At 38.5% G+C, this 27602-nt stretch overlaps 1 protein-coding gene across 2 annotated transcripts; it reads left to right on the top strand.

The window, feature by feature from the left end:
* Positions 1 to 310: 310 nt before the first annotated feature.
* On the top strand, positions 311 to 27031 carry SP4 (Sp4 transcription factor). Of its 2 annotated transcripts, XM_030971758.1 has the most exons (6): positions 311 to 580; positions 1255 to 1355; positions 1853 to 3401; positions 21925 to 22153; positions 22388 to 22587; positions 23649 to 27031. In XM_030971758.1, the coding sequence occupies exons 1-6, from the start codon at positions 574 to 576 to the stop codon at positions 23894 to 23896; spliced, it is 2334 nt and encodes a 777-aa protein (XP_030827618.1). In that variant the 5' UTR covers positions 311 to 573; the 3' UTR covers positions 23897 to 27031. The 2 variants fall into 2 exon arrangements, with proteins under 2 accessions (XP_030827618.1, XP_030827619.1); XM_030971759.1 differs by lacking the exons at positions 311 to 580; positions 1255 to 1355 and adding an exon at positions 994 to 1217.
* The last annotated feature ends 571 nt before the right edge of the window (positions 27032 to 27602 follow it).

The following is a 27602-nucleotide window of genomic DNA, read 5'->3' on the forward strand; positions in this document are numbered from 1 at the left end:
GAGGCTCCGCCTCCCGCCCGCCCCACCGCCCGGCGCTGTCAAGCGAGCGGCGCGAGCGCGGAAGCCCGGGCCTCCCGCACGCCCCCGCGGAGCGCGCGCGCCTCGGCGGCCACGCCCCCTTCGCGCGGCGCGGACGGGCAGAGGGCCGGGAGGAGGAGGAGGCCGAGGGCTCTGGGCCGCGGCCCGCGGCCCGCCCCCGGCCCGCCCCCTGTGCCTGCGGCGTGGGGAGCCGGGCTGAGGCGGAGCGGGGCGACCGAGGGGCCGGCGGCTGGGCTCGGTTTCCTGCTCAGTGGGCGTCGTTGAGGCCCCGGCGGGCCCCGCCCCCGCGCCTCCCACCCCGGGCCCCAGCTGTCACTCAAGGCGGCGGGCTGAGGCCGGCGGCGGCGGCGGGCGGAGAGAGAGGCAGCTACGCCACAGCCCAGCGGCGGCCATTCGTGGAAAAATAGGCCGTCCCGCTCCTCCCAGCTCCGGCTGCGACCGGCCTTCTCCCCGCTACCCCCACCCCACCCTCCGCCTCCTCCTCCTCCTTCTCCTCCCCCCTAGAGCGGCGCCTCAGCGGGGCATTAATGCGGGATGAGCGGTATGTAACCCCCTCCCTCTCTCCCTCCTGTGCACACCCCTCCCTCCCTCTGCTCCTCCCTCCACCCTTCATCCCCCCTCTATCCCGCCCTCCCGGGTTCCCCCTTTTCTTCCCTCTGTTCTCCCCCTTCTTACCCCGATCTTCCCTCGCTGCCCCTCCGCCCATCCGTGCTGCTTCCTCTTATGCCCCCTTTCTTCTCCTCCTCTCCCGCCTGCCCCTCCGGCTTGCCTCCTCCGTACCTCCCTCCTCCATTCCCCCTTTCTTCGCTAACCCTCCCTCCTGAGCACATCCTTCCCTCCTTCATTCCTCTTTTCCTCCCTCTTTCCCTCCCATGCACAACCCTCCTCCTGCCCCCTAAAGCATCGGCGGCCACTCAGTGGCCGTCGATGCTTTAGGGGGCAGGAGGAGGAGGAGGGTTGTGGGTGGTTTTTTCCTGCTGTCTCTGGGAGAGGAAACCAAACCTCCCCTTTCTGGGTGTTAACTCTCCAGCCCCCATGGGTTGGGTTTCAAACCACGTTTCTTAGGACTCGTTCTTTTGTAATAGTGATTTGTACTGTTGTTTTTATGAAGAGGCAAAAGCAACAAGCTGGGAACCGAAAAGGATATGCTCGTGGGTTTTGGTATTGTATAAATGAAGGTGAATAATTAACCTGTTACACTTGATATTTTTGCAGATCAAAAGAAGGAGGAAACTATGCCCACAGAGGGAGAGAAATCTCCCGAGGCAGAGAATAACAACAATAATAATAAAAAAGGGAAAACTGGAGGCTCACAGGTAAAGAACACACACCCGAATAGGGAAGTGCCCAAACTATTAGCATTAAAAATGAAATGTTCAGCTAACAGCATTTCCTGCTCAGGGCATCTTTCTTTGGGTTGGATGAAGCACAGTTGGTTGGATGCAGTGTTTTTACTGCCTGGACATGTTTGTTTGGTTGCATTTTGCAGTGATCAGCTGCTTTCCATGTAATAGAAGCATTTTTAATTTTTTTTCTTTATTTTGAGGGGGAAAAAAAGACTGAATTGATGATGCAGTTGAGGTCTTGGCTGTCACATAATAATTGATAATTAAAGACTTTTAAGAGCACTGTGTTTAAAGATTATTTACAGCAATTCATACTTCCTTTTTCAGAGCTGTATCACTGGTCTTTGTGCAGAAGCACCTTCTTGGGTTTTTTTTTTGCTTCCTGTGCAAACCTTAATGCTCACTTTTGATGCTTCATACTTGCACTCTTGTCCTGAACCCTTTCTGTTTTCTCTTTTTATGGATAGGATTCTCAGCCTTCACCTCTCGCTTTGCTAGCAGCCACTTGCAGCAAAATAGGAACTCCTGGTGAGAATCAAGGAACTGGACAGCAGCAGATTATTATAGACCCAAATCAAGGTTTGGTGCAGCTTCAGAATCAGCCACAGCAGTTGGAATTGGTAACAACTCAGCTAGCTGGAAATGCTTGGCAGCTTGTTGCCGCTGCTCCTTCTGCTTCAAAAGAAAATAATGTTGCTCAGCAAGGATCTTCTGTTGCTTCAAGTGCAGCAAGTCCCTCCAGCAGTAACAATGGAAGTACATCTCCTTCAAAAACCAAATCAGGCAATTCTTCTACAACAACCCCTGGACAATTCCAAGTCATTCAAGTACAGAATCCAAGCGGTAGTGTCCAGTACCAAGTGATTCCACAGATTCAGACAACAGAGGGTCAAATCAATCCATCCAATGCTACTGGTCTACAAGAAATACAGGGTCAAATTCAGCTTATTCCTGCAGGGAATAATCAAGCTATCCTCACAACTGCAAACAGGACAGCTTCAGGAAATGTTATTGCTCAGAACCTAGCAAATCAGACAGTTCCAGTCCAAATTAGGCCCGGTGTCTCCATACCACTGCAACTGCAAACTATTCCTGGTACTCAGGCGCAAGTTGTAACAACGCTACCTATAAACATTGGTGGGGTAACCCTGGCTTTGCCTGTGATTAACAGTGTTGCCACTGGAGGAAGTTCGGGGCAAGTTGGCCAGTCTACTGAGAGTGGAGTTTCCAATGGAAATCAGCTGGCGTCTACACCTGTCACTTCTGCCTCTGGTAGTACCATGCCAGAGTCTCCTTCCTCATCTTCCACTGCTACAACCACTGCCTCAACATCTCTGACTAGCAGTGACACACTGGTCAGCTCTGCAGAAACAGGCCAATACACAAGCACAGCAGGCAGCAGTTCAGAGCAGGCGACTGAAGAACCTCAAACAACTGCTACAGACTCCGAAGCCCAGAGCTCCAGTCAGCTTCAGTCCAATGGACTACAGAACGTCCAGGATCAGTCAGGTTCCCTTCAACAGGTCCAGATCGTAGGTCAGCCTATTCTGCAGCAGATACAGATCCAGCAGCCTCAACAGCAGATTATTCAGGCCATTCCTCCACAGTCATTTCAGCTCCAGTCAGGGCAGACTATACAGACCATCCAGCAGCAGCCTTTGCAGAATGTTCAGCTGCAGGCAGTGAGCCCAACTCAGGTGCTCATCAGGGCTCCAACTTTAACACCATCAGGACAGATCAGCTGGCAAACTGTGCAGGTTCAGAATCTGCAAAGCCTTTCAAATCTGCAAGTTCAAAATGCTGGGTTACCCCAACAACTAACCATTACTCCTGTGTCTTCAAGTGGTGGCACAACCATTGCCCAGATTGCTCCAGTGGCTGTTGCTGGTACCCCCATCACTCTGAACGCTGCCCAGCTTGCTTCAGTACCTAATCTTCAAACAGTAAGTGTTGCCAACCTGAGTGCTGCAGGTGTTCAAGTTCAAGGAGTTCCTGTTACCATTACCAGCGTTGCGGGTGAGTGGTCTGACAAAGTTTTGGAGTTTTGCTTTTTTGTATGGTTGTCTTGTTTTGTTTGTAGTCGTTGTTTGTGGCTTTGGTTTGTTTTGGGTTTTTTTAATATTACAAGAATACCAGATGGTTTTAGATTAGCACTCTTTCTTCAGAATTTTCTGTAATGAACGTTAAACCCTTAACTGTGAGGAAATATCTCACACTTATCACTAATATTCAGATTTTAAAATAGGTGACATTTTTGCTAAACATTGAATTAATATTACCAGTGGTGTCAGATGAAATGAAACTGTTTGTATTTGATAAACTGTACTTAAATATTCTGTCCTCTGTCTTACTTAAGACTTGTAGGCTCCAGAAGTGAACATGGGACTTTACTGATAGAGCTTTGATATGCTTAAAAGCCAGCACAAAAAACCTTTTTCCAACCAGGCAGTATTCCTAATCTTCTTTTGAGGATGTAGAATGAGAAGTGACAATATGTGAGCTGGGATACCTTGTGTCCTGGCATGCATTCATGTGGAACTTCTCATTGCATTCTGCACTAGCTCATAAAGTTGTTCCCTTAAAAGTTTGAGTTCTGCAAAGAGATTGAGTAGAATAATGTGTGCTTGCACATGGTTTCTGTGGCTTGCTTTAAAATAAAAGGATAATGCCAACTGGTGACTGTACTTCAGTACTTGCTGCTGAACTTTTGATATGTACTATGAAGTGTCTGTTTGGTTATGCTGGTCTAGTAGTTGGGAAAGGAGCTATTAAAAGGTTCTAGGTTGGATAACTGAACTTAGTTTTACAGTAAACTCTGTGCAAGGTCTCTGCAGTGTCCCACAAGGACACCTCTTTATGCAGAGCTTGCTGACTTTTAATGTTTTAGATAACTCCTGCCTAAATCAAGTTTTATCTTTGTCAACTTGGTAACTACTTACCTAAACTTGGCTTTATGTCATAAAAATCTTCTATTGTAGTAGTTACAATAAACTCTTCCCAACAACATCCTGACTATAGGCACAGTTTTTTACTATAAAATTGTTAGAAAAAACACATAATGTTTGACTGCTGTCAAGTCTGCATAAGCAAACATTAGTATCATATAGACTCTTAAATGGTTTGGTTTTTGGTTTTTATAATCATATGCTAAAATGAAAAATGTTTAACTGGGCAAAAAATTTTTCTTTTTGATTGAAATGTTTTTGAGGAGACATAACTACTAACATAGTTTAGTAGTAAGAAATTTGCTATTGGGAGAATTTTGTCTGTGTGGTACTTCTCAGCATGGAATGGCATGTTGAAATACTAAGAGCTGAGTTAGATGGCACTAAACCTGGCTTGTTTAAGAAGTCTCACACAAGCATTAATCTGGGTAATTAGAATTAAAATCTTGACCTTCTATTTAGCTGTAATGGTTCAAAGAAAAGTTTGGTTAGCTGTAGCTGAGCAGCTGCAGTCCTGTTCACCTTGGAACACTTTTTTTCCTGATAGGAAGGTGCTGGTTGATGGCTTTCTTAGACAGAAGTCTCTACTTTGGTAGGGGACTCCATAGGAAGCCTGCTTTGAGAACAGCCTAGATTTGAGGGTGCTGGAAAAACCTTTCTGCGTGTAGGTTTTTTCTTTGCTTACTAATGGTGTACTACTATTCAGTACACTCTAGCAGGTATTAGAGCAAGAGGTTCTGAGTATCATCTTTGTTGATTATGTTGACCCTACCTGTGCTTGCATATGATGTCTTTTGGAAAATAAAGGGATTGAGATTGGTAACTTGAGGATGAAAAAAGGGCAATGAATCACAAGTATGGTCCTGGACAAGCCAAGCCTTAGTCATACAGTGTTTATATGCTAACTAGACTACATTTTGTGACCATTGAATTCCTCTTCAATGTGCCCACTCTCTCATGCCCTGCTCCCAGTAGGCCTTACAGCTGTTTCCATAATTTTTTGGCAGCAGTGAATCATAGAAATGTAGAATAGTTTGGATTGAAAGGGGCTTTAAAGGTCATGTAGTTCAGCCCCTGCTATGATCAGGGACGTCTTCAACTAGATTAGGTTGCTCAGAGCCCCATCCAACCTGGCTTTGAATGTTTCCAGGGATGGGTCATCTGCCACCTCTCTGGGCAATCTGCTCCAGTATTTTGCCACCCTTATTGTAAAAGCCCTCTTTCTTATGTCTAATCTACACCTACCCGCTTTCATATTAAGGTCATTCCCCATTGTCCTATCACTACATGCCCTTGTAGAAAGTTCCTCTTCAAGTCTATTGTATCCCCTTTAGGTATTGGAAGGTGCTATAAGGTATTCCCAGAGCCTTCTTTTCTTCAGACTGAACAACCCCATTTCTGCCCGCCTTTCCTCATAGAAGAGGTGTTCCACACCTATAAGTATTCTGACATTTTTTCCTTTCCTTTTTCAATAAGGTACTATTTCTCTCCCAGGACTTGATGTTAGGGAGAAAGAACAAGCTTTTTGAATGCAAGAGATTAGTTGTAATTTCCTTCTCTTACTTATCTCTGCTTCTGTCTTATGAAACTTCCTGATTCTACACTCTGGGAATGGGAGACATGGTAGAATGTGAAGGAAAGGGAAGAGCATGATGTGCAGTCCTTAATGCTAATGTATTAAGATTACAAGGAAAGAATGGTTATGAAATAGAAAATTGCAAACATGCTAAGATCTAAACTTTGCTTGCCACCTAAATAGAATAAGCTGACTTGATCAGGGCTGTTAACTTCCTTGGGTTTGCTGTTTTTTATTTGAAATGTTGTTGGTTTTTTTTTTTGTTTTTTTTTTTTTTTTTTGTTATTCCCAGGCATCATTACAGGAAACCTTTTGAAAAACAAACAGCTCAGCTGCCTCAATATCTGCAGACTGGTATTTCTTTTCTGCAGTACCTGAGCTTGCCAGTGTGAAGTGTCTTGAAAATAAACTGAACTCTTCACAAGTAGTTCATGTGCCACAAATGAGCAGTAGAAGTAGGTGTTAAAAATGAGCTGTATGGAGGATGTCCAGAAAATTTTAAGGAGAAGGCTGAGTGAAGAACTCATCCCATGTATTGATTCAGGTGCTCTAACTTTGTTAGGCAAAAGAAGTTATGTTGTCCTTCAATCAAACCCCTTCAATCAAGCCAGTTGAGTTTCTAGGAAAAAAACCCTTTTAAAATCACAATAAAAAAATCACAATAAATAACTGCTTTTGTATTTGTGTCATATTTCTGTTCCATGAACAGTGGTTTTCCTAGTTATTTCCGCAGTGAGATATTTAAGCACATTTTTTCTTTAGTTTTTCAGTAGTAAATGAAACAGTAAAGCAGGAAAATACTTAATTTAAAATTATAACAGAGTTGTTGATTTATAGAAAATTTTGATAAATGGGGGGAGTTGGGTTTTTTGCTGGGTGGTTTGTTTTTGGTTTTTTTTTGGTTGGTTGTTTTTTTTTTTTGTTGTGGTTGTTGTTTTGTTGAATAGATTCTAAATTCCAAAAGAGAAAATTTTCACATTGGGAAGAAAAGCCTTAAGATCTTCTGGTAAATACGATATTTTGGTCTACCTTTCATTACTTTTGTTACTGAAAGTCTACTGTAAACCTAGCAAGATACACAAGTGTGTTTGGGGTTTCTTGTTGTTGTGTTTTTTCAGTTAAATGTTCAAAACCTGATCCTGGTAAGTACCATACTTTGGGTTATACGTTGCATGTGGTCAAAAACGCAGGGCAAAGCAGAGACATTCTCACAATCTTTCACTTTCTGGCCTGAGAGAAAACTTCAATGTCAGTGATGAAAATTATTTTTTTACTGTGAGAGCTACTGAGTGCTCAGAGAAGTTGCAGACTCTCCATCTTCAGAGATATTCAGAAACTGTCTGGACATGGTCCTGGACAGCTTTCTGTAGGTGGCCCTGCCTGAGCAGGGTGGTGGGACCAGATGCTCCCCAGAGGTCCCTCAAAGTCTACACCAATATGTGATTCCATAAAATTTTATTAAGTTGTACAAAGTGTCAGTCAAAGGCATAAAATTAAATGTACAGAAGAAAGTTTTATTCTCATCCAGTTAAGTTTCTGAGCATTAAAACCAGATCTTTAATCAATTGTTTAATTAAGAGAAAGACAAACAACAGGCTACATAGAAACCACTGTGGTTGTTGAACATTCAGGGATCTACTAATACCTGCCTTGCTGTGAGATCAGTACCTGTCTTAGCCTTTTACCAAGCTACTTCTGCACTAAGTATTTCTTCTCTGCTGTCAGTTGCTGTTTTGCGCATGGTTCCCTGTGGAGGGGAATAGCCTGGAATGTTATAGATCGCAACTTCCTGAATTTTGCCTCTATGGTCTTGGAGAAAAGTAGATACTGCAGAATATCCTTGCCCTTTTTCAAGGCTTCTGCTGTGAGAGTTGCAGATGCAAGTTCAAAGGATTCCTGTCCCCAGCCCCTTTTTAAATTAAGGCAGATTTGTGTAGATGAGTTGATTGACACTGTAAGAGACTATGTGAAAGGAACTGCTTTTACTACTAGTTGATTCTAAGAAAAACATACAATTTGTAAAAATAGTTTCCTTTTGGTAGGTGGAGTTGTTTTGTTTGGTTGGTTAATTTTGGTGTTTTTCTCTTACTCTTGAGGGTTTTTTGGTGGACTTTTTGTGGGGTTTTCTGGTTGTTTTTTGTTTTGGTTTTTTTTTTCTTCAGAAAAATTCCCTCTTTCTTTATGAGAAAAAAATTAATAGATCAAACTTATATCTACCTTAATGATACTTCTTAGAGTACTTTTGTTACATGATGGTGGAGGTGTTTGCCCCATACAAAAGTGAATTAGATTATTTTGTTTTAAAATAGTGAAAAAAATTATTTGTATTTTATGTGTACTTTTTCCAAAATCACTTTTTTTAAGCAAAAGTAATCAGATTCCGTCACCTTGCAACAGAAGTTCAAGCCTTTTTCTTGAACATGAGTGGTGACATGCTCTGAATTATGGGGAATTTGGAGTTCATCCCCCCAAAGTAACCTGGGGCAATGACTTCTGTTCAGTGGAACAGACTGTTGCCTGGCAATAGTAAAGCTGGAGAGTTTTAAGTCTTTTGTAGGGGTGTGCGATGGGCTTCAAAATAGTTCCTAATGACAATGAAATCCAATGCCAAGTGTTCTTATTGAGATACTTAAAAATATATAATGAGCCTTGCCATTCTGTTTCATACTCTATAGTAATGTGAGCTACTCAGGCATTCTCTCTTTGTCCAGATACTTTCACATCACTGTGACTAGTAGTTATGCAATTTGTCAGTACCTTGAGGTCTCCTGACTTCTTGTGCATTTTCCCACTTGTCTGCATCCAGCTTCAGCCTTTCTTCAAGGCTTTCTCTTCCCTTTCCCTCTTAATTAAGTCTTGTTGTGTGACAGGCACTAGTTTTAGGACTTGCAGTTCAAAGACTCAATATATTGTTTAGACATGACTGTCTGGGTCAAAGTTTGATGAGGACTTTGAAGCATTCTATCCAATTCTTTAAACAGGGAAAAAAAAAAGGATTAGATTAACTGTATGTCACTCAATGACTGGAAAAAGGGAAACATCACACCAATTTTTAAAAAAGTTATAATTAGCAGTCAATAATTAGCAGTCAACCTAATCTCTGTGTCTGGTACAGTCATGGAACACACCTTCTGCCAGCTATGTCCAGGCATGTGGGTACAGAGGTGGTTAGAGACAGCCGACATGTCATCCCAAATGTATGCCAAACATGGCTTCACAGATGGCAAATGGTGCCTGACTAATCCAGTGGCCTTCTGTGCTGGAGTGACTGTATGGGTAGGTAAAAGAAGAGCTGCTGACAATCTACTTCATCTGCTGTGGCTTTTTGTGTGGGTTTTTGACATAGTCCCTTGCAGTAGCCTTGGAGAGATACGGATTTTATGGATGACAGGGAAGTGGCTGGATGGCTGCATTCAGAGTTACCATCAATGATTCGATCTCCAAATGTAGATCAGTAATCAATGATGTCCCTATACTGGGACCAGTACTGTCAGTATCTTTACTAATGATGTTGTGGGATTCTGTGCACCCTTGGCAAATTCACAGATGGCACCAAAATGAGCGGTGCATCTGATGTGCTTGAGGGAAAGGATGGCATCCGAAGGGGTCTTGGCAGGCTTGAGAAGTGGGCAATGTGAGCCTCATTGTACTTAAGCAAGGCCAAATAAAGGTCCCCCCACCTGTGATGATGGAGTAATCTCAGTATGGATTGTGTGATAAAGTAATGGATTGAGAGCAGTTCTGTGGAGAAAGACTTGGGGATATTAGTAGATGAAAAATGGGATATGTGCTGGCAATGTATGCTTGCAGCCCAGGAAGCCTATGGTATCTTGGGTTACATAAAAACAAACAAGGCCAGCAGTTCAAGGGATGTGATTCTCTCTCTTTGCCACTGCTGTGAGACCTCATCCACAGGAGTATGCTGGGATCCCCACTAGAAGACAGGTACGGATCTGATACAGCTGGTCCAGAAGAGAGCCATGGAAATGATCAGAGAACTGAAAGACCTCTTGTATGAAGATGGGCTGCAAGAGTAGGGGCTATTCAAACTGGTGAAGAGAAAGCTCTGGGAGCCTTCCAGATTTACAACAGGATCTTGTCAGAAAGACAGACTTTTTACCTAGACCTGTCGACAGTAACAGCACAAGGGACAGCAGTTTTAAACTGAAAAGGGTAGGTTTAGATGGGACATGAGGAAGAAATGCTTTACTCTGAGTGTAGTGAGACACTGGAACAGGTTTTCCAGAGAGGTTGTAGATGCCTCATCCCTGGAAGTGTTCAAGGTGAGTTTGGGTAGGTCATTGAGCAATGGGATCTAGCTGAAGATGTCTCTGCTCATCGCAGGGGAATCAGAGCTACATGATCTTTAAAGGTGTCTTGTGACCCAAAACATTGTATGATTCTATGAATATAAGATTCAGAAGTGTTTCTGACCCTCTCTCATGCTGACTGCAGGTGATGCATACAAAGAGCAGTGCTCAGATTCTCTTCCCTCATTCAGTCACCTGCATATTCCTGAACCAAAAGTGGGATTTTTTTAAAAATAAGTTTAATAGTTATCGATAGATTTTTCTTCTCTGAATTTATCTTTTATGAGTCTGCCTATTTTTTATGCATTCAATATTTGTCTGCAATATATTGTGTTTTAATTGTTTCATAAGACATGTTTTTGTTTAAAGTTCTTAAGTTCCTCTATTATGAAAACTTAAAATACCTGATTCATCTTCATGCTATTCACAGTCTTCTATTACTCTCTATTACATATGCTAGATTTTGGAGGAGGGGAAGGTGTTTAGTCTGAAGTCCTAGAATATTACACTTGTATTGTTTAACGAATGAAAATGCATTTTTGTGACAGCGTATCCTTTGGGGCTCCTCTTGTGTTAATGTAATGGTGTCTAGAAACAGAACTTGCTGAGTGGTATAGCTAAGCAAGAAGGGATTCCTGTAGGTGGCTAAGTTGAAAAAGGTTTAAAATAGCCACATTACATACAAGAAAACTGGCAAGTATAAACACCAAAGGTGGAAGTCAAAGGAGCTGAAGGATAGGGGTTGCATGATTATTTTTTGTAAATAACATGCAGTTATTTAAAGTTTATTTAGTTTCCTGGATCTTCATTGACAAGCAAGATGCAGCAAATATCTTGAAAGAAACAAGCTGCAAGCTGTGGAATCTGTAGTAAAAATATAAGTATAAAGTATTGAGCTGTATTAAAAAAAAAAACAAGCAAAAAAAGGAGTCTGTCTTGGTTTTTTACTTCATACTATGTGATTTGGCATTCTGAGAGCATAGATGGGAGGAGTATAGAAATGTAGCATACTTTTTCCAAGTCATGAAAGGTCACAACTGTTCTCAGGCTGCCTTGAGTTGAGAATTGTTGCAGAACCACAGTGTTCTAAATATTATAGTGCTGGCATCCTTTTCAAATATTCCAAAGTAATTACAGGAGAAGCATTTAGTCTCCTAATGACAAAATTGCTTTGGTTATGGGATTTTCTTAAACTGAAATTCAATACAGTGGCAGAAACAGTTTGACAACAAACTGCAGTTGAAAACAAACATTAGCCATGGTGATGTTAGCATAAAAATAAAAGTGTCAATATAGTGGTTCTGAACTTGATGCCTAAGAAATGTGCAATCTGCCTGTTCAGATAAATTGCCAGTATGCCTCAGTAAAACTAGTCTTTTCTGCCTGACCTGTGAGTAGCAAGGCATGAATTCATCATTACTTGTAAAATAAAGTGGGAAGGGGAAGCATTTCAAGTACCAACTTTGCTGATAATTGCAAGGTAAAATAGGTTTATAATGAGCTATTTTTATGCTATAAACTTAAAGAACAAAATGTAAGCCTTAAATGTAAGCCCTGTCTTGAGAATTTTGCTATCCCCTCTCTCAATTCCTGTTGTCAGAAATTGGAGCATATAGAACAGGAAAAGAATTGGCTGAGCTTTCTTGTTCATAAAATGCCAAGGAAGTGAATTGAGTGATATGGCACATCTTCAACAGCTTGTTAGTATTTTTTTCTTTGTTAAAACATACTTAGATGTGCACTAAGCCAACCTTCTTGTTCTTCCATTGCCACCTGGTGTGAGGGAAAGACAAGAAGTATATTCAAAATTTCATTTCAACAGCTTCCTCACTGTAACTTAAATTTTGGATTTCTAAGTCTTGTATGATTTTGGAGCTGGTAGATAAAATAAATAGTTTCTTACCGTTTTAATATATTAAAAACATTTTAATAGCAGTGGTGATTATTGAAAAAAGCTAGCTGTATATGGAATGGGATGTTATGTTCTAAGAGGAGTATTAATTTCAAGTGAAACAGTGTTATTATTGGGGGTTGCCCTGTGGAGAGCCAGGAGTTGGACTTGATGATGCTTGTGGGTCCTTCCCAACTCAGGATGTTCTATGATTGTTGAAAAACTCCTCTTTTTTTAGTGGTCAATCATTTTAATGGATAATTTAGTTAATAAAAGTAGCTTGATTTATATGCTGTAGCTTTAGAAGTAGTCAGGAGTGCATAATGAAGTATAATTTTTTTAAATTATATTTTACTCTGATTATGACATACACCAAAACAGTAGCTCTGGACATGTGTAGTCTCTTGAGAAATGTAGCATCAGAGCACATGCTTAGTTTATTTTGGGGTAGGGTTACAGTTATATTGATTTCTGTATGCATCTGTTCCTAACAGTGCAGTCTCCAGTGCTGCTGAAGTTGATAACAGTCATACACCTTGATCAGTTGGTCCTTGGAAAAACTGTCTCACCCCAACATGCATATTTAATGCACATTTAATCTTCATAGATTGGAAATCTAGTATTATTTTGTTGTAAAGAGAGAATTATCAGTTAATATCTTCCTGCTAAAAAAACCCTTGGGATACACATTAAGTACAAGCCTGAGTTTCCTTAATTATAGTTTCAAGTCATGATGTGACCGCTTTTCCCTGGAGAAAAATACTGAAGTTTAAGAAAAATGGGCCTTGATTTTCTTATTTCTTTGATCATCAGGAAGTAACTGACAAAAGCATGAAACTTTCAGTTTGCTCTGATCCAAAAAACAAGAATAGGTAAACAGTTTTGTAGGGTTAACAGTGTTAGAGAAAATGTCAGAACTTTAATGGTTTGGATCTTCCAGATTTATGTGGCCCTTCTTTTGTAATTCTATAATATGTGGTTTGCTGATCCTTGCCTGATAAAGGCTATAACAAAGTTTCGGGTTTTACATCTTTAATGAACAAGTTAGTTTTAATATTGGTCAGCCTATTCATCCACAGGCTGTTAATAAAAATAAAGCTTGATGCTCATGTTTAGTCTTGCTGTATAAGATCTTTAAAAATGTTTTATGAATCTTGGGTTTTTTCCTGATAATAGCCTTTAAATTCCTTTGAATCTCTTTGCTTTTTTTTTTTTTTGCATATCTACTTTTATCTTGACCAACATAATATTTCATACAGCCAAAATATTTACTTCAAGGAAATTCATGAACCTTCTAGTCAAGTGTAAAATACGTAAGCCAGCTAAAGCATAGACAAAATCCTATAAAACTCACCCAGAAAAGCTCCCAGCTACCTCCCAAAATCCAAATAGAGTACTGAAACCTTGGTTTATATTTTTTCATGTTAGCCTACTTCTGTCCTTTCAAGATTCAGTTATTACTACTTCATGGCAATACCCATAAATTGAATGGAGGTGCAGAAAATTATACTTTCTGAGTGTGTGTTTTTGTTACCATATGGCAGACGTGTTAGATAGCATTTGATTTTTGTTTTGTTTTGGGATTTTTGGTTTTTTTCACTTTGTTAGTTATTGACCTCCTCTAGTCAGACTGTGGAGACAGACAGTCCACAGGCTTCTTTCTAGTCCTATCCCTGTTTTAGAGTTAGGGGGAAGAGTTGAAGGAAAGAACTGGGCCACATTCTGCTGTGGCTATAAAGTAACTTAGTGAAACTTTTGGGACATTTGTTTGGTTTTGTTTTGGTTACCAATATGATTCTTTCACTAAAGGAAAAAAGATCATTTTTTTAAAGATACTTAAACCCCCTAACTTTATTGTCTTCTTCACTCTTGAAGCGGTAATTTCAACAGAAGTTAAGTGTAGTTATTATGCAATTCAGTAATTTTTTAACACACTGAGATTTAAAAATCTCTTGAAGAAGAGTATAGCAAGTTCTTACAAATATTGACAAAGTTAGCCATGGATAAAAGATAGAAACTTGCTGCAGTGCCCCTGTAGGAGGTAGAAAAGACAGATGTCTATTTGATGCTGCAGTTTGCACTGGAAACTTTCGGCTTGTAGTAGCATCTGGACACAATGCTGTGATTTGTGATGACCCTTGTAGTAGCTGGGTGAATCCAGTTCCTCTCCTAACTCCAAACTGATCTCTATAGAATGTGTGGGTCCTGTGTATCAGTGCTTGCAGTTTCTGTTCTGGGGAATTCTTCTTTTGTCACGTACTGTTTCTTCATAAATCTTTATTAACTACTGCTTAGAAAAGAGAGCAGAATTGTCAGCATACTGTATCATCTTCTCTGTAGATATTTAAATTTAGTGTTGTCTTTACATATATGTAATTTTACAATGTGATTTGTGCTTCTTTTTTCAGCATGAAACCTCCTTCATAGTAGGTTTTTTTTAAGCGAGGATCTCTAACTGTATTGACACATACTTTTAAACAATATTTAAAACTTGACTATACCTTAACCAAAGCATTATATTCTATTATATCATATAGACATGTTATTATAAGCATATTGTATTATAAATAAATATATAAAGTCTATAGATATTATCTTAGCGTAAATGATGTTTATGTCTTTGTGGAAAAAGAATATTAAAGGATGTTTTCAAGCTTACAGTATCTGGTTTATGCAGGGCAAGGGAAGATGAGAAAATTTTTTCTCATTGCTTTCTATCAGTGAGTTGTTAATGGGTGAGTTGCTGCATCAGCTCTGATGCCTGTAGAGCTTTGGAACTCTGCAGGCTGTCTTGTAGTAATATGCCTTGAATTATGGATTCTAACTGCAGCCTTTTCTTTCTTTTTAGAATACACAGTTGAACAAATTTTCTTCTTTGCAGCATTAGCCACTGTAGCTCTAGGTACATTTTGCCAAGCGTTTGTCAGATTTTGCAGTAAGGTGCACCCTACTGAGGTAACTATCATTGCTGCTCTCATCTTTTGGCTGGCAAACATTGGTTGCACAATAGCAGCATGAAATGTATGCATTCTTTCTGAGGAACTGTGTACCAGAAAGTATCCTTTTCTTAGTCTTAAATTTCTCTTCTTTCCAAGATCCAATTTTCTAATGCTTTACTCTCATGATTTCTGTAGATCAATAAAGTTAAGTCCTTTCCTTGCTGCTCTATTTGCCTCAGAGAGTAATCTGAGTTTTGTGCGTGCTACTTCAGATGAAAAAGTGTAGGAAAGCAGGTGTAGTGTGTGGTAAAAGGAAGCTTGGTTTGACTTTAAATGGATGGCCAAACCTAATAACCAGTGATCAATCACTCTGTAGAAGTGATTTAGGTACCATGCATTAGCTTTCTTAAATCATTAAAGTGCTGTTATGGTTTTGCAAATTAATTTTTAACTGAAAATGTGATTGGGGTGTGTGTGTGTATTATTTGGTTTCATAGTAATTATTTAAAGTTGTTAAATTTTCTTGCATGAACGTGTTAAAACTCATGTAACTTGAGTACATGAGTAAAGTATATGTGGGAAAGTATATGTGAGTTTTACCTGCTAAGATACAATTTTAATGCAGAATTGGAAAGCTGAGCAAATGATGCTGAAGAATAAAGGATGTGCAAGCATTTATCTTTATAATCCTGTATCTCATGTTAATAAGTAATGCAGTTACTTAACGGCTTAAATGGGAAAGACTAGTGACTAAACCCCATGATAAAAGATCATGCAGGCTCTTTTATTTGAGAAGCTTAAAAAATTTCTATTTAGTCATAATCATATTTGTAATATTGCAATAAGTGAGACTTCTGTTGCACTTGATTTGTAATTAAATATTATAACAGGTTTCCTTACTGTATTCATTTTGTCCTATGGTCAAATAGTTACTATTCAAGAGCAAGAGAGAACTTAGGCCTGAGAGGAAATGAAATGCAATTTAGTATCAATGTTATTTTGTATTGATGTTATTTTGTAACAATTGGTTGTAACTTACCTTTATATCCTGACAGTATGTACAATAAAGCTCAGACATATGCAAGTTCAGTGATAATTTTTTTTTATTGAGATATTTCACAATTTCAGGAATCATTACTAAAGAAATCACGGGAACTTGAGAAAACTTTCTCTATTCCAAAATAGAGAAATGACTGCTTTCACAGCTCATACAGAATAACATGCATGAACTGAAGTGTGACTTTGTTCCCTCATATAGTGACTTGTTTAGGCCTCTTTCTGAAATGTGTACTGAAACATGAGAGCTGTTGTTACTGAGGGGTTTGATTATGAATGGTGAAGTGTAGTGATATCAGGTCTTGTGGTTTGGAGAATGTCAGGAAGAAGCAATTTCAAGTGATCTCCTGATTTTAGCAGCATTTCTGGAAGGCTTTAAATAGCATTTAATGCCTCTAGTATGACTTTGAAAGGAATATTTTTAATAAGCCTTTTTTTCTCCATCTAGATATTGTCAAGAGATCATTCTCTTCCTGTGTGGATAACATTATCTCAACCACCTGTTTTTAGAGTAAGCAGGTTTGTTTGTTGGGTTTGTTGTTTGTTTTCTTCCAAAGAAGAAGCCAGTTTAGACCTAGATCCTCTCAACTGAAAAATCATCTCTGTTTTAAACTTCTAGAAGTTGCCCTCATTTAATTTAGTACGCTGCTGACAAACTCATTGAGTTTTCTCAGTTTCTTTTCTTTGACAGAGGTGATTTAAGAAATAATTAAATTCTCTTATCTTCCCTTTATATTCCCTTTGTTTTTCTTCCTCTTTAATAAATGCAAGTGATGTAAAAGTTAAACCTCCTAATGATCCATAGGATTCTAGTATATAGTTTACAAAAAAAATCCCATACAACTCAAGACTATAGCAGGCTCACTTTGAGATTTTGGGCATGTTCTGCCAGTTGTTTTGTGAAAAAATTCTGATTTTTCTTCAGGAGAAAAGATATTTCAACTGACCTAAAATACACTCCTGTTATTCTCAAAGAAGACTTTTATGTTTAACAGCTTTAAAATGAGAATAGATCCATTTCTACTCTGTGCATTACTAATGTGCTTGTTGGGGTGCTCTCTCAGGAGTTCAAAACAAAAATTAAGTCCAATAATTACATACTGAACTTCTCAGTGTTTTTTTCATGGCTGTGTAAAGTTCTGACAAAGAATATTTATCATCTATGTGTGCTTTCTTCAGTTAGTCTTTTACCTCAAAAAACTAGATTTGCTTATTGAATGTTGTGGCTTGGTTCTTCAAATAAGGCAATTTGCATGATATTTTGAGAGCTTCAGAACCTTCTGTGCTGAATTTAGTAAGTGGAATTCAAGGGAAGGGAGTTTAAAATAGTGACTCCATGAGATTAATTTAAAGGAGAAAAATCAATATGCATATTAGAAAATGTTGTAACTAGTTAATTCTAGCTAAAGAGCAGTCAACTTACTACTGTTTAACTGAAACCATGTGGGGAGTGTAATTGTCTGCCTGAGCAACTTTCCTTGGCATTGTCCCCTTTGTATTTTTATTGTCATTTTTCTGATTATTGTGAATCATTTCTACTCAAATGTGTTACTGTATTATGTTTAATAAATACTAGCTCAGTAGTGTGTATCCTATATTCCAAGATATGCCTTGTCCTTACATGGGTGAAGGAAAGTTCAGAAAGGTAGTGTGTGTGTCAGCAGTGGTATTTAATATTCTGAAGAAGTGTCAGAAGACCCTTGTGGAGTTGGTTGTCTCATTATTTGGACAGTGAAAGTTGGTTCATATGGAATCAGCAAAATATATTGGATTTTTAGAAATGCTGAACAGGCTTCTCTATAAATGTCTATTTGTCATATCCTAGAATTATATCCTGAATATTAACCAATAATCATGGGATGAGAAAAGGAGTCATCCTTCTCAGGGTTCAAGTGTCGCAATTCACATCTTACTTGAAAAGCCTTGGTTTGACAGCTGTCTTGGTTTAGGGTAAATTTAGGAAGGATTTTTTGAAGGGGTCTCTTTAGAAAGCAGATTTAAGTGATCCTTCCCCCAACCAGTTTGGGAGGTAAATTTTCTCTGAGAGAAGTGGAAAAAACTGTTTATTTAATGAGCAAAGTACTCACAAACATGAAAAAAATTAATAATATTAAGCAATAAAACCTCTCTTTGCTCTGAAGAGATGGTAGATTCAGAGATTCAGAGTCTAAAGTTGTTTTTCTTTTTGTAGGCATGGCTTTTTTCAGGTTAGGAGCTGCCAAGGCAGCGTCCAAGGGGGGGCGTGGTGTGGCAGTGTTGGTCTTCTGGACTGGAGCAGCAGAGTTGAGCAGTTTCTCTGAAGAAGCCACAGTCTAGAGAAAAACCTTTTGTCTTGGCTAGTGAACTGGAAGCTAGTTTAAAAGTAAAGAAAGACTCTCCGTTTTCTCTTCCCGGCTACATGGCTGCAACCTCCGAGAGCACTCTGAGAGCTTTACCTTTCCCTTGCTGTCCGTGCTAGGCAGCACAGTCGGTGAGAAAAGGAATTTCAGGGGAGTAAAAATGAAGTTTCTGCAGATAAATGGTGTGCATCTTTTCCCTCTGCCCTTTGCTCTCTCTGTCTCTCTGGGCCTAGTTTAGAGCTACAGGGCCCATTTCTGAGCAAAAATACAGACTGTGAGGATACCACATGATAAAGTCACCTCAGGACAGCCCAGGGAAAGGTTGCATCAAAACTTTAATACCAATTCAAGAAAATCAGAGAGAAAGAGATAAATATCCTCTTCAAACTGAGTTCTGACCACAGACTGATTAGGTCTCAGGACTTCTTTGCTCCAGTAGGACTTTGTGGCATAAATGGAGTCATCCTTCTAACAGACTGTAATAAGAAAGTATAATTCTTAACAATGTACTCAAAAATGTGACTGATAATGAAACTAGAATAGGAGGCTGCAGTAGGTCACAATATCTGTTATATCTTTAACTTTAGTAGTGACCATTCACAGATGCTTCATTTGTAGCGCAGCTCTGTGAATTAAAGGAGTTTGCACCTTGGGTATGTTTAACAGATGGGCAGTGGATTGTGCTCTGTGAAAGACTGCACATTGAGCAAGTTCTTCGTTTTCATTTACCTTTGGCTCACCAGAAAGTGTGCCTGGTTTTTATCACAAGCAGTCACATTATCATATTAATATTATCATATTAGGATAAGCATTAGATATTTTTTTAAAAATAGCCTTTTTTTTGACTCTAGCTGTTTATAGCACTCAGTGTTCCAACAGTTTAACAGCCTGACAAGGAGCTGCCCCAGGACTAGTACTTTCTTTGGAAGGTCTAGTGTCCTGTTCAGCCACTGTTAAACCAAAGTACTTTATATTACTATTTGCATTTATATCATGATGTTCTTCTTACCCTATCATATTCTCCCTCAAGGATTATCATGAGTGCTTTTCTTTCCTATTTAAGTATAGGAAATAAATATATTTCCACTACATTGCTATTCTGAAAATAAAGACTTGGTTCTATCCTAAACATATGGGGACTGCACTCAAGGTTAAGCCTTTGCTGCTGATACCAGAATCCTTTTAGATTTTTTGTTTGTTTGTTTGTTTTAACTATATGTCCAATAGCAAGTGGGGTTCAAACGCTATCTCTTAGGGGCTTGTCGTTGTTCTTTTCAGAGAACTGAAAACATTCAGTGTCTGTCAGTATTTGTGGCCTTCTTAAGAAGACAAGGAATTCATGTTTATTCATATCTAGGCAGGTCAGATGCAACTTCCAGTCATAAACTAAGGGAAATAACTGGGTAAATTTGATCAGTGCTTCAGGTGAAAATAACCTGGTACTGACCTAGGCAGAAACCAGATTTATTCTATTTCCTGTAGCCAGCAGTAGCCTTTAGATGACAAATCAAGTCACTTTGGGAGGTTCTCTGTATATCATGTTCCTCAGTACTAACCTATGTGCATGTATGTGGTGGTGTTAGGTGGTGTGCATTAGATTTCACCTCTGGCTGTTACACAAGATATTCTGTGCAAGCATCCATTGCCCCTCAGCAATCATGTGAATGAAGTAGTCATTGTCCCATGCTGGGCTATGTGTCAACTCACTCAGTAGCTGGCACTTGAGGCTTCAGAGTGCTCTTCTTATCCCCATTGGTGGTGCCTGTTATGGATGCTACAGAAACCATTAAACCCCATTCAGATATCTCTGAACCATGTTATCCCTGAGGAATTTCTAAATTTTAAATGAATGCTTTAATACTGAGGACTAGTATTTATACAATCCTAAATATTGAATTCTGCTCTAAAGAATTCTGGTTGACTGTTACACTCTCTAAATAAGGTGAAAAAAAGGGTATTTCCTTTAATTTCACAGTTGTATGAAGACAGTGAATTTTTGAAAATGGCAGCATCAAATTATATTTTGTCCCATTCCTGTTACTAAGAGGGCTGGCATTCAGTCATACTGTCATATTGTGCCTGGAAGTCATCTCTGTGTCAGATTCAGTTTATTATATGTATTTTCTAAGTCTGTATACTACTAACTTTTAAAACAAACATAATATTACTTTGTTGTTCAAGAAACTACACTTCTTACCTATGTTGGAATAGTTTCTTTTGCTTTAATATCAAGCCAGTAATCCAGATTTCCTTAGATCAAGAAAGCCAATGAGATAATGGACTTACACAATGAAGCTGAATTCTTCCTTCATTGACTCAGTCTTGGAATTATATTTGATTCCTTCCCTGGGGAGGCTATTCTGGTGATCAACCACCCTCTCAGTGAAGAGTCTTTTCTTAATGTCCTACCTGAACTTTCCCTGGTGCAGAATCGTGCCATTCCCTCATGTCCTATCACCAGTCACCAGAAAGAGAGGAGATCAGCACCTCTCCCTCCACTGCCTCCCTTGAGGAAGGTGTAGACTTTATGGAGGCCACACCTCAGCCTTCTCTTCTCCCAACTGACAAACCAAGTGACCTCAGCTGTTCCTTGTACATCTTGCCCTTGAGACCTTTGACCATCTTGGTCCCCTCCTCTGGACGCACTCTAACAGTTTGATGTGCTTCTTCCACTAAGGCACCCAAACCAGCTCAGAGTGCTCGAGGTGAGGCTGCACCAGTGCAGAGCAGAGCAGGACAGTCACTTCCCTCACCTGGCTCACTGTGCTCTGCTGATGCACCCCAGGGTACAGCTGGCCCTTTCAGCTGCCAGGGCACACTGTTGACTCACCTTCAGCTTGCCATCAACCCAAACACAAGATCTCTTTCCCCGGGGGCTGCTCTTGCTTCTTTTCCCCCCATTTATAGTTCTAACCAGGGTTACCCCATCCTGAGTAGAGAATCATGCAAAACAACAATCTCAAAAAAGCTTTGGTTTGTTAGCTTGTTCAAGTCTAGTCCTAAGTTTCTTTTTCGTTCAGAAGTTCCTTTCTGGCTCGATGTTGATTCAAGACAGATTGTAAGAGAAGTGACAATTCTATAAGTGCCATAAAGCAACTTCTTAATTAGCTAATTGTAGTTTTCTGAATGCAGATATAGTTCAAAGGTTATTAGGGAGACATTAATTGGCAATTGACTGAACTATATCTCTGTGTAAGATTTTGCCTATCTCAGCTTTTAAGAAAAAGAATACATTTGTAAAACTAGTTAATTTTTCTTAGTATCAATCAGTAATTTGGAGTCTTGTGCTGTTTTAATAGCAAATTTCATTAAACTAGCAGGTAGGTAATACTTCAGAAAAATGTCTGGATTTAATATTTTGTTTGTGGCTTCCCTTAACACCAAGTGGATTTTTGTCCACCTAATGTAAATGTGTAAAGTTTATTTCTGCATTTCACTTATTAGAATAACTAATAAAAGGTACAAACAATTTTTGTTTTACAGGTCAACAGCAAGGACAGGATGGAGTAAAAGTACAGCAAGCCACAATAGCTCCTGTAACCGTAGCAGTAGGTGGCATTGCTAATGCAGCAATTGGTGCTGTTAGTCCCGATCAGATAACACAAGTGCAGCTTCAACAAGCTCAACAAGCTTCTGACCAGGAAGTGCAGCCTGGCAAGAGACTGAGAAGAGTTGCCTGCTCATGTCCTAATTGCAGAGAGGGAGAAGGAAGGTAAATGTAACTTTTATCAGTATGTATTTAAGCATCTTATCACAGCTTGCCTCATTTGGGAATGAGATTGTCCTATATTGCCTAAATTTTGAATGCTTTCTATTAGAAAGTACATTTGTGTGGGCTTTTTTAGACGGGGATTAAAATTGCCTCTATTAGCATGAAATGTTTCTCCTAATACCTGGTAATGTTTTAGAATATAACTACTTAGCTGTTTAAATATGATCTTTTTAGAGGCAGCAATGAGCCAGGAAAAAAGAAACAGCATATCTGCCATATTGAAGGCTGTGGAAAAGTTTATGGCAAGACATCTCATCTTCGGGCACATCTGCGCTGGCACACCGGTGAAAGACCATTTGTGTGCAACTGGATCTTTTGTGGCAAGCGATTCACAAGGAGTGATGAGTTACAAAGGCATAGAAGAACCCACACAGGTTGGTCATCCCTCTCTGTAGCCATAGTAAAGCAAGTCTGATTTGTAGTGGCCATAGTTAAACAATGGTGTCAAGATTCTCACTAAGCTGAAAATTACCCTTAAATGTGAAAAAAGTAACTTTAAAATAAGGAAGTGGTAGGTTCCAGTTTTCATTAATTTAGGCTGATTGTGAATCATATAAATATAAAGGGATCTATTCCAACTGTTCTTTTGTATGTAGGCTAGAAAGAGATGACCATTTCATTATAGATAGCTGATGCACATTAGCTAGTGCCTGGTCTAAATGTAACAAATTTAGGTCAGGCACATAGGATTGGCCATGGACCAGGGTTGTTGTTTCCTCACTTGGATTAGCTCAGTCCTTAAGAAATTTATTAACCTAGTCCATACACTAGATTTGGTCTTTTTGGGAAATTTCCTAGTTTCAAGTGGGAACTGATAAAGCAAAGTCTCTTAACAGTTCAGAATGGAAGAGCTGGTGTTTTAAAAGCTGAGAAATTTTATCAGCCTTCATATTTTTATCCCCAGGAGAGTATCTCCCCCTCCCTGTCCCTTCTCCCCCAACTTAGAGCACCTGATGTCTAAGCACTAATTACATTTGAACAGTAACAGGACCTTTGGTAATTGAATTTGTCTCTCTTGGTGTAGATTTCATACATCTTCATAGAGCATTGGAATTCATGTTTCTGAATTTGTTTCCCATTGCTGTAATCTAAATTTAAAAAGCATTTTTAAAAAGTTGTTCTTTGAGTGCTTTTACCTCCCTTGCTCTGGTAGGTTTATGGAAGTTTATGAAAATTCTCTGGTGTCCTGAAATTCAAACTTCTCGTCAGATGATCACAGCACAGTAAATACTTGTTGAGAACATTTCAGTAGTGGGGAGTAGGTGGCCAAAAGCCTGTGACTGAACAGAACACACCTGGAAATGAGACAGATAGAAACGGTGTCCTTATAAAGACACTTTGAGTGTTGAATAGAATAGGGTGAGATTCAGATGATCAAGCAGTGTTCAGTGCTCTCTTTCAGTAACATGTTGGTTTTCTTTTTCTTCTTAAAAAGGTGAAAAGAGATTTGAATGCCCAGAATGTTCTAAAAGGTTTATGCGAAGTGACCATCTCTCGAAACATGTCAAAACTCATCAAAACAAGAAGGGTGGTGGAACAGCCCTTGCTATTGTTACCTCAGGAGAACTGGACTCTTCAGTTACTGAGGTTCTTGGTTCTCCAAGAATTGTCACTGTTGCTGCCATTTCTCAAGATTCAAACCCAGCAACCCCTAACGTTTCAACAAACATGGAAGAATTCTGAAAGGATCATTTATATGGACACCTAGTGCTGCACTTAAGTTTACATACCTTTCAGGATATGGAAGTGGGCTGGTAAAGTGGATTACAGAGCAGGAAATCTTTTTTTCAGTCATGACTTCTGTAAGTGTTCCAGGTTGGAGGGTCAGCATGGGAAGTGTACACCGGTGCAACAAGACAAAAATTTCAAAAATACAAACAGCGCAAATTGATGACTGGATAAACAGATAGAGGAATAATATTTCCATACTGTACTTTTTTAGTTATATATCTGTATATTCTGTAATGATTTTAAGTGAACTTTACCCCCCTATTTTAGCACTGTATGTTAATGTGTTTATAAAATCTGATAGTATCAATGTAAAACTGGGTGGACCTTGACTAGGATTAATACCATTTGATGAAGGCACTTTGTTTTTAACATAAATTTGTAATATTTTAATGAGAGCATCCTTTTCCCATAAGGCGCAGCAAAACAGAACACAGGATGAACAACAGTGGACATATTTTGGGGTTTTGCTCAGTCCATACAACACATCGGTTAATTTTGGCCATCTTTTCTCAAATTTTGGAATTACTCAAATAGCAGCTGAATGATGCGTGCTGCAAAGTGATTCTGAGGTGGGCCTCAGATTAATTTTGACTACTACATTATAGTAGTGTGTACAAATGACAATCAGTGAGTTCTAATTCCTCTCTTTGTGTGGAGAGCTAGGCTATTAGTAGAATTAGTTTAAACAGTAGGAAAGATAAAACCATAGAAAGATATTAACATATGATTTACAAAAGTAATGGTATCTTTATGTAGAAAAAAAATTGTGTCAATTTTGGTAATTCATTTCATTTTATATTTTCCTGCCCGTCTGCCCATGGCAAGGAGGTTGGAACTAGATGATCTTTAAGGTCTGTTCCAACCCAAACCATTCTGTGGTTCTATGATTCTGTATTTTCAAACATCTGTGGCCCATTTCTAACTCATAGATAACTTGAATCTTAAAAACTCAACCTTAGATGTTTGATTGTTTTAATTTTGTTAGAATTCATGGAAATCAATCTGACAACTGAGTGTTGTCCAGTATGTCCTCTCTGTAAATACTAGTTTATTATGTTGTGGTTAATGTGCTGAGTTCTTTGTGCTTTGACTTAATAGCCAAAGAAAAAAAATTAATTATCACATTTAATAAGGAAAGAAGTAAGTAAACATTTTCTCTTTCCCCTCAAATATTACCACCACTTTTCAAGGATAGTATGTAGGCTGGTAATAAATATCTGTTACCTATCAAGTCTTATATTGATCCTCCAACCAAAACACAAACTGGGAAATAGAAATATTATCATCTTTTTGGGACATGACTTTTGGTTTCAAAGGTTTGGTTACATTTTCAGATGTGACAGTGAATATAGAGGAAATATTAAAAAAAAGAAAAAAAGAAAAAACAACAACAAAAATTGCATTTTCTATGTCAAAATTAGTAGTAGGTAAAAGGAGGAAAGATGGCCAAATATTTCATACTCAGGATTTTTAATTACTTCCCCTAGGCATAAATACAACCTTTTACATCTACAGTCACTTGTTAATAAATTCTCATGACCAGTTTTTAAGGAGATTTATACACCAAAATATTTTAATGTAACTGAAGGAAGTACAGTGCAAGAAGAATAAGATGTTTTTCTTTCCCCTAAAAATTATGAAAGAAAGAATGTGTGTGGTAGCTGTTGGTTTGTAAGACGTAACAGGTACCCTGTGCATTCCCTAAAGATCATATACTTCTCATCTGAACAATTTATCAATCTTGTGGTGTTTTCTGTATTTTTGAAGCAAAAGAAATGCCATTGTTTACACTGTGTACACTTTAGGCCAGCCCTTTGTAGCAAAATACTAAGCTGAGGGTATTTTATACTTTCAGTTTACATAAAAAGCTTTGAGATTAAAGAAAAACAATTTTACACTGTGGTTATAAATTTCAAGTTTCTTAAAGCTTTTTTAGACTTGTAACAGAGTCTTTAAATTTTAGTTGGGTTTTGTACATTATTTTGTATATTTTATTTAAAGTACTCTTAACTGATGTATCTGGATTTAAAACATCAAAAGCAATTAGGTGTTACATTTAATACAGATGAACATTAGGTAGTATTAACTGTTAATTTTATTATAAAGGAAATGAAACGTCAAAGATATATTTTATCATTATGCTTCACAATCAGTGCTCTACATTACTTTATGCAAAGAAGAACTTTCCTAATGTTAATATCATATTTCCTAAAAGTTAACAGTTTTGTAAACTGAAGTTACAAGCATTCTGCACAGCCATTTCATATGTAATTTTTTCATGCATACTTATGTATGCAGATAGGAAACTGAAGTAATTTTTAATCTGCAATGAATCCCTATTATAGATGTATCCAAATCTAAATCTGGTTGGCTTCATAGCATCTCCAGTACATTAACTTGTGTTAGCAGGTGCACATTTTACCGCTGGAATTAGAAACATTCTGCCAGTCTGTTCTGCATACCATTCTGAATCCACTTTTCTGTCTTAAAAGGATCGTAAATTTCAATGTCCTTTATTTGACTCAGTGGGATATAGCTGTTGTAAGTAATAGGGCACAGATGTGCAGTAGTATCTTGTTTAATGGCATTTCACTGTTCATTCCCTTTGCCACCATTAAAATTTTTGCTTTATTGTAATTATCAGTGCAAAGTGTATTTACCATGGTAGAACTCCAGTGTTAGAATAGTTTTTTTCTTACAATATACTTTCTTTGGTTAGGTTTGTGTATGTGTTGCCGATTACATTAGCAATTGGTGTCATTATTTATCACATTCTTTCACGAGAGCAGTAATAAAAGTGTGTAATCTAGGAGAAAAAGTTAATTTGTCAAAGTTAAGTAAGCATGATGTTTAGGTCCTATTTTTCAATTTTATAACTGTTTTATTGCAACAATATTTGTATTTAAGTCTTCATTTTAATGCCTTGTGGTGTTTTTTTATGCATGTCACTGAATTGTCATCCCGCAAGAATTGATGTGCAGCATAGGGTATTAAATCTACATAATGATTTTGAAACAGAAAAATAGTTGATGGTAAAAATGTAAATGTTTTGCAAAAATTCCTTATAAAAAAAGTTTTGTAGTAATATTTCACTTGTAAATTTTTCTAAAAAAAAATGGAAAAGGAAAAAAATGAGAGTAACATTTCCCCACATCTACAATTTAGAAATTAATTCTGCCAGCAAAGCCTGTAAGGCATTAATCTGACACTTTTACAATGCTGATTTGTATAATTTTTTGGTGGGTTTGGAACTAAAATCATGTACAAGTTGTTGCCTGCAATAACATTTTGCAAGTAACCTATTAAAATTCCCTTGAGTTTAAAAGGTTTCTTCATTTAATTGCTTACAATATAAAGCAGCAATAAATAATGTTTGTATGATAATCTGTTCATCAAGAAGAACACTAGAAAACAAATGCTTCTCAATGGGGAAAGGTTGGCAGCAGCTTCTGGATTTGTGTAATTAAGACCTGTACTTGCTGGTCAGCATTTCCCAACTGGCAAACTCCCAGCAGGGAATTAAACCAGCAGATTCTAGCTCAGCATGAATTCTGTGGGGTTTGTTCAGCTCTAGCAAATGGAAGCTACGGTTGTTCCTGAACACACCAAAGGAATAACCAAAGGGGGAAAATTCCTAAGGTAAGGAATATGTGCATAC

Source organism: Camarhynchus parvulus, chromosome 2 (assembly GCF_901933205.1).
Source record: "Camarhynchus parvulus chromosome 2, STF_HiC, whole genome shotgun sequence".
Classification (NCBI taxonomy): Eukaryota; Metazoa; Chordata; class Aves; order Passeriformes; family Thraupidae; genus Camarhynchus; species Camarhynchus parvulus.

Coding starts and splice junctions, on each gene's coding strand:
- SP4 (XM_030971758.1), top strand. Junction 3,402..21,924: donor TACCATTACCAGCGTTGCGG/GTGAGTGGTCTG, acceptor TTTGTTTTACAG/GTCAACAGCAAGGACAGGAT. Junction 22,588..23,648: donor GCATAGAAGAACCCACACAG/GTTGGTCATCCC, acceptor CTTCTTAAAAAG/GTGAAAAGAGATTTGAATGC.